The sequence below is a fragment of the Mus caroli genome, unplaced genomic scaffold, assembly GCF_900094665.2.
Source record: "Mus caroli unplaced genomic scaffold, CAROLI_EIJ_v1.1 scaffold_23086_1, whole genome shotgun sequence".
Classification (NCBI taxonomy): Eukaryota; Metazoa; Chordata; class Mammalia; order Rodentia; family Muridae; genus Mus; species Mus caroli.
The window spans coordinates 1-7,704 of NW_018391079.1; the positions used below are offsets into that span (position 1 = coordinate 1).

The 7,704-nt window shown below is 34.3% G+C and overlaps 1 protein-coding gene across 1 annotated transcript; it reads left to right on the forward strand.

Moving 5' to 3' along the window:
* Positions 1–3,523: 3,523 nt before the first annotated feature.
* Positions 3,524–7,161, forward strand: LOC110288984 (vomeronasal type-2 receptor 116-like; the record flags this gene model as incomplete). Its single annotated transcript, XM_021155200.1, has 3 exons — positions 3,524–3,816; positions 5,670–5,952; positions 6,358–7,161. Coding segments are annotated over exons 1-3 (1,293 nt in total), but the record flags the coding sequence as incomplete, so codon positions are not given.
* Between the last annotated feature and the right edge of the window lie 543 nt (positions 7,162–7,704).

Below are 7,704 nucleotides of genomic sequence, written 5' to 3' on the forward strand. Positions count from 1 at the left end.
AGAATCTTGCTCTTCATGTGTGTTTAAATATCCAGGGTAGGAAAACTGGGTTCTGATAATGCCAAATTACATTGGCCTCTGTTGGTTATGTCCTTTTATTTTTCTTTCACCATCTGGTCATTTCTGTTGTTAACTTGCCTGGGTATCTGGGACTCGATCAGTACTCTTTGGATACAAATAGTGCAGTGTGACCTGGATTCCAGGAGTCCTCCTGGAAGTCAGGAAGTGCTGTATCTGGTTAAAGCATGCCTTAAATGTCTTTACTTGGTGCAACCATCATATCCCACTGACTCTGGTTTAGATAGATCTAATAGGAGCCACGTTGGCTTTGGGGTCTGATGAAGGCATATTTATCTTCAATAGTTTCAGTTGGAGATGCAAACTGGAAAGAATAGTATTCAGGAAGAGCTCGATAGATACCTTATGTGCTTAGCTCTGTGGAGGTCCCAAATGATGTGAGTATTCACCTGAAGGGCTCACCTATGTTCTTAATTATGGAAGGTCTCCAGTCAGAGAGGTAGGTTGGTAGGGGTGGAAAGTAAACCCTGCTTTCATAAGTTCAGACTACAAATGTTCTTCAGGTGTAAAACTTTTATGTAATATTGAAATTCTTTTTTTTGGTATTCAATATTAGTATAGTTATGTATATGGGAGAATGAAGATTGGAAGGGAAATTGGACCATTTACTGTAATCTAAGTTCTATGAATTAAGGGCTTTTAGAGGACACCTTGGAAGAATCACCATCAGCAAACCTGCATGGACATTGAGTATTAGTGAAATAATATGTCATGCCAATTAAGATGAATTGGGTTAAAAATCCTGAGTGTAAACAAGCTATAACATGTCAAATTTAGTCTCATTAGAATAAGTGGAATTTTCTAAAAAATTTACTTAAATTATAATAGCCTGAGATAGTATTTGTAATGAAGAAACTAAAATTATATTTGTTGGTGTATAGATGTATAATGGGCATTACATTGCCTTGCAAATATCTGTGGTTAATGAATAACATCTTTGCTATTACATATATAATTCATTAAAGAGGAAGACTTTCCATCCATATAGATTGATGAGTGCAGATACTCAAAAATGCTTCAATGCTTTGTATAAACCAAACTTCTGTGCCATATCAAACCTTGTTTCAAGTGATTCAAAAAATACAAATCAATATCTAATTAATGGAGAAAAACAGGATAAGAAGGTTTTACTAATAAATGACAACAAAATTTAATGAAAATACAACAGCAACCCTCATAAGATTATTCTCTGATATGAAAATAGGATAGAGGCCATCACATGTTCCACATAGCATGACATGGAATTAGATATCTGATTTCAACAAGAAATAAAGGGACAAGCAACTGGAATGAAGCTACGGAATATTATCTGTGAAATATAGAAAAAAAACTTTGTTTTATAAACCCATAAAGTACTGTAGTGGATAGCTTAAGATTGCCACCCAACAGAACAACTTAAAGGAAAATAGAAATCAAAGAGTCCCTTGATAATCAGGAAGTAAATGATGAGGTGTGCTCTACCTTCTTTCCTCCAAATCAAGTACATAACATGAGCTTTAGGCAAAAAGAAAAGAGATTTTAAGAAATACTATTTGTGTTCCAAGCAACATGGAGGATATCTCTGCAGAAAAGCACATCAAGCCTCACCTCTAAATCTGGCAAACCCAAATTCAAGATTATTAAAGACCTAAATGTTTGACCTGTAGTCTTGTTTTAATGAGTATGGTATGGATCCTAGTCCATTGCTCATGTGGACCATATGACTTCTAAAAGACTGCCACAGCCCAGGATGGCATTTCAAAAGCAGTCACAGTGGAGTGCAGATTCAGGCTCAATGCACATTTCCAGTTAATTTGACATGATATTAGCACCAGGTATATAGCAATTATAGAATATGACATAAGAACATTTAATTTACCCAATCTATAATTTTGCAAAAGTCCTGAAACAAATGTACACTGAAATAGTCGTAATTCAACCAAAGTATAAAACAAATGTTTATTCATATTAACAAAGATAGTAAAATAAATTCCATAGCGTGATTTTATTATAATCCAGTGACATACCAACCATTCAAAAAATGGAGTTTAAGACTCACTTAATTCAGTATGGATATTATGAACAAAAATATAGGGAAGTTTAAAATTTACAAATCAAATCAATGCTTCATCTTCGTCACTCATTGGAATTTAACCAAATAACATAAATTAGCTTAACAGCCATGCATCTGTGTTGTTGAAATGTAATACAAGATAGAAATATTTCAAAACAAATGCCAAGTAGAAATAAATGAAAAGTATAAGGTGTATGCTAACATTAGTAATAAAATTCTATCTCTTAAATGACCCCTAAATTTTTTCCTTGAGCCAAATATATGAAATTAGTCTCTAATTTCTTAATGAGGTGTGAACAAACATCAACCAAACAAATGTTTCATCAAATGTCATTGACTGCCAGGCACTGATTATCAGGAAAGAGATCAGCATATCAGTGAATGTCTGCACAGGTACTGATATTGGACAGGATGGGTGTTCAATCTTTNAAAACCCANGCATTTTTGGANTTANCATANTGACNTGTTCTNCAGATGGCAGGAATCACAGGAANTTTGNNGANATTTTGTAAACATGANTNGCATACAATAGTATATGAACAACAGAGAGCATGGTCAACTCCAGGCTCAATGATGCATGTGAGACTGCCCTTCCCTAAACTAGACAATGTTTTACATAATGTGCCATGATTAAACTCAGCATCTGAATGAAATGGAACTTTTTTTTTTTTAAGATTTATTTATTCATTATATGTAAGTACACTGTAGCTGACTTCAGACACTCCATAAGAGGGCGCCAGATCTCGTTACCGATGATTGTGAGCCACCATGTGGTTGCTGGGATTTGAACTCTGGACCTTCGGAAGAGCAGTCGGGTGCTCTTACCCACTGAGCCATCTCACCAGCCCGAAATGGAACTTTTATGACCTTCTCAACTTCTGTGACAGTATGGAACTTCTGATGAACTCCATTGTGTTTGTACATAATGGCTGTTGACACATGGTCAGGTATGAACTATGCAGCAGAAGGTTATCCTTAGGATTTATGCGATGCACACGAATGCAATCATGGCACCTGAGGGTAGAAAACATGATCTCAAAACATGTTTTCAAAAATATGTTGATGAAAACTCTTCAGACCTCAGCTGTAGAGCCAGAGGCAAGAATTTTCCCTATGTATCTAGGGAGCCTGACATAGGAAGAATGGAAAGGAACTGTGAATAAAATAAGTGGATATCCAGAAACAGCCACATAGGTGTTCATGGCACCTGAGGGTAGAAAACATGATCTCAAAACATGTTTTCAAAAATATGTTGATGAAAACATTTCAGAGCTCAGATGTAGAGCCTGAGGCCAGAATTTTCCCTNTGTATCTAGGGAGCCTGACATAGGAGGAATAGAAAGGAACTGTGAATATAATAAGTGGATCTCCAGACAGCAGTAGCCTTAATACAGACACATAGGTGTAACTGTGTGTGTGTGATGTCTTTCTACATCAGAAACGGATTTCACAACAGCTCCATCTTAGATCCTATCAGACATGAAGAAGCTCTGTACTTTCACTATTTCATTTTTGTTTCTGAAGTTTTCTCTCATCTTGTGCTGTTTGACTGAACCCAGTTGCTTTTGGAGGATAAAGAATAGTGAAGATAGTGATGGAGATTTGCGAAGGGAATGTCATTTTTACCTTTGGAAAACTGATGAACCTATTGAAGATAATTTTCATAATTCAGATTTAAATTTTCGGTATGTCATTAACCTTATTTCCTGTGTCAATGTCATTAGTTAGAAACATTTAGCTGTATACACAAACTGTGGGTTCTTTTCTCTTCCTCACCATGTAGTGTTAAGAACCCCTGAAAAATTAATTATTATATCAATCACTATTTTAATACTTTGAAATGTGTCACAGTTTAATATAATTTTAATACATTATGCTCCAGTTCACAAATCTGGACAATGAGAAATTCTGGATTCTCTCTTTTGAGTCTTTTTTGACAATATATGTTGAAAAATATCTCTTCATCTGCCTTGAAATCACAATCTCCACCTTTGTCAAGAACTCAATATGTAAGACTGCATCTCAGCATATATTCAATTGTCTGCCAATGCCTCATATATGTTTATGCATCTAAATGCCTTCATAAAAATGTTACCTAATTCTGGTTTCCAACAGATGAACATGCATTGTTTCATTGAGATATTTGTGTATGGGTTGGTCGACTATACCTGGTTAAATGTATAACATTACTTATATACTGGTGAATATACATATACTTTGCTTTATAAAATTGTCTTTAAATTTGCCTCAATTTGCAATTCTGGATTTGATACTGAATATGGAAAAAGAATGCTAATCTCCTATTCTTTACCAGAATAATCTTTTTATCCAATTACACAAATGCACAGGCATAGATTAGGCTTATTATCACTATCAGATAGATGGTCAATTTTTCTATTAATTACTCGATAAATTTAACATTATTTAGTAGTTAATGTTTATTCACAATTCCTTTCCATTCATCCTATGTCATGTTCCCTGGCCTTAAAATTCTGGCCTTAATCTCTACATCTGTTGTCTGAAAAGATAAATCTATGAGAATCATTGTATTTCTTGTGGAAAAGAACCTGTTCTCAATGTGGCTATTAGGTCTGAGATCCAAAGTGTAAGATGCTATCATTTGTGGCTGCAGATCATGAGGGAAAGAGTGTTAAAATCATTTACCTTTTAGCTAATCAATGTGCCTGCAACTTCTTTCTTTCATTAACCAAGGTTTTTTGTGCTTTTCTGTCTTTGGCTGCTATCTCATCTCTTATTAAATTTTCATGTCTTTGGGAATAAAGGAATACATTTTTCAATTGGTAGCCACAGTACACTGTGCACTCTGATTGTGATGGTTGCTTCACATTATTATCCTTCTTTGTTAGGTGAGTAGGAATTTCATTTCTGATATATTCTGAATTTTCCCATACCTCATTGCAAAAATTGAAGAAATTCTCATTGGTGACAACTGTTTAAGCCATAATAAGTTTTAAAATAGCAAATATATGAACTGTGTCAATATACTTTTTTGTATTAGAAAGAAAAACTTAGCACTGGACTCTTAATTGAAAAATATAAAATTTGGCAAAAGACCATGTTTGGTGCCTTTACTCCTGATGAGAGTTAATAGTGAATAAGAGCAGATGAACTGCCAACTGTGCTGGGGCAGTGAAGATCTCTGTGCTCAGAAATCATGTAAAGCATCTCAAAGAATTAGGAAGACAGAGGTATTAATGAAATAAAAATAAATGGAAATAGTAAGAACACACTAAAAATTAACATTGACTTGATGTGTACAAGACCCTAAAGGATAATGTTATGGTATATATTGTATCAGTATATGGTATGTTGTATCATTGTGTATATCCTGAAATGAATAAATAAAATTAAATAAAATGTATCTTAAAATAATTAGTCTGGCCGGGCGGTGGTGGCTCACGCCTTATATATCCGATCTTGGGAGGCAGATTTAGCATATCTCATATTACATACTTTACAGCATTTGAAATTTTATATTTCAAATATCTCCCTTAATCATCACTATGGCTTCTTTTAGAATTGCAGCAAGTGAATATGAGTTTCTTCTGGTAATGTTTTTTGCTACTGATGAGATCAACAAGAATCCTTATCTTTTACCCAACATGAGTTTGATGTTCTTCATCATTGGTGGAAACTGTCATGATTTATTGAGAGATCTGGATCAAGAATATACACAAATAGATGGACATATGAATTTTGTTAATTATTTCTGTTATTTAGATGACTCATGTGCCATTGGTCTTACAGGACCATCATGGAAAATATCCTTAAAACTAGCAATGCATTCTTCAATGCCACTGGTAAGAATTTGTGACATTGAATGGGTTAAGAACATTAAATTACATTTACAGGTGCCTACAAGAAATATTGGGCACCATGCATTTGTGTGTTTGCTGCTACCCACACACACATACACACATTACACACACATTAATATATATATATATATATATATATATATATATATATATATATATATATTCCTAGTTATACTGTGCAAACAGGTAAAATTGTGTTCTAGGAATTTCAAACTTGTCAGGAATAGTCTAGAATCTAGTAGGAATAACACATGATATGTATTGTACAATCTTACTGTTCTTAACAGGAATTCTGGAAGGTGAGTAGCACTACTTGTATGTGAGTCCAAACATCCTAATAATCATATTCCTCATTGGAAGTTTCATCCTGTCTTCTACATCCTTTAGGTTTTCTTTGGACCATTTAGTCCTAACCTGCGCGACCATGACCGGCTGCCCCATGTCCATCAAGTAGCCACCAAGGACACACATTTATCACATGGCATGGTCTCCTTGATGTTTCATTTTAGATGGACTTGGATAGGNCTGGTCATCTCAGATGATGATCAGGGTATTCAGTTTCTCTTAGATTTAAGAGAAGAAAGCCAAAGTCATGGGATCTGTTTAGCTGTTGTTAATATGATCCCAGAAAACATGCAGATATACATGAGAAGGACTACAATATATGATAACCAAATTATTACATCTTCAGCAAAGGTTGTTATCATTTATGGTGAAATGAACTCTACTCTAGAAGTAAGCTTTAGAAGATGGGAAGAGTTAGGTGCTCAGAGAATCTGGATCACAACCTCACAATGGGATGTCATCACAAATAAAAAAGAATTCACACTTAATCTTTTCCATGGGACTATTACTTTTGCACACCACCGAGTTGAGATTCCTAAATTAAGGAATTTTATGCAAACAATGAACACAGTCAAATACCTAAAAGATATTTCTCATACTATACTGGAATGGAATTATTTTAATTGTTCAACCTCCAAGAACAGCAGTAAAATGGATCATATTACCTTCAACAACACATTGGAATGGACAGCACTGCACAGCCATGATATGGCCATGAGTGATGAAGGTTACAATTTGTATAATGCTGTTTATGCTGTGGCCCACACCTACCATGAACACATTCTTCAACAAGTAGAGTCTCAGAAAAAGGCAGAACACAAAAGATATTTCACTGCTTGTCAGCAGGTAAAGTTTCTTACATTTCATTATGCTTAGATATATCAATGTGATCTTTTAAATGGACCCAGAGGAACAACTGCACATTTGTTAGAGATTATTCCCTCAGAGCAATGATTTCTATACTGCAACAGGACCTAATGATTCATTTACATGGATGAATATCATCCACAAAGACAATATTTAATAAGAGACCATACATTTTTACGAATACCAGTGAGTTTTGTGAAAAGGTGTCTCACATTTCAACCAAATGAGTTCAAAATTTAGAATAGGAGCCAAGAGTTTTATCATAAAAGCCTTAAGTGATGACTAGACTAGAATTTTTTGCTGAAGAAAAGTTTTTCAGAAATTGATACATGTATGTGATGTGGTTATTATTTAGCCATTTAAGTTAACAATATACAAAAACATAAATTACTAAGACTGCACATTTTATTAAATTTATGTTAATTTTATATGAGTATACTGTATGTACATGAAAATAATTTGTTTATTTTCACAATTTCCAGATATTCAGACTTCCCCTTCATTCTCTCATACATGGCTTCA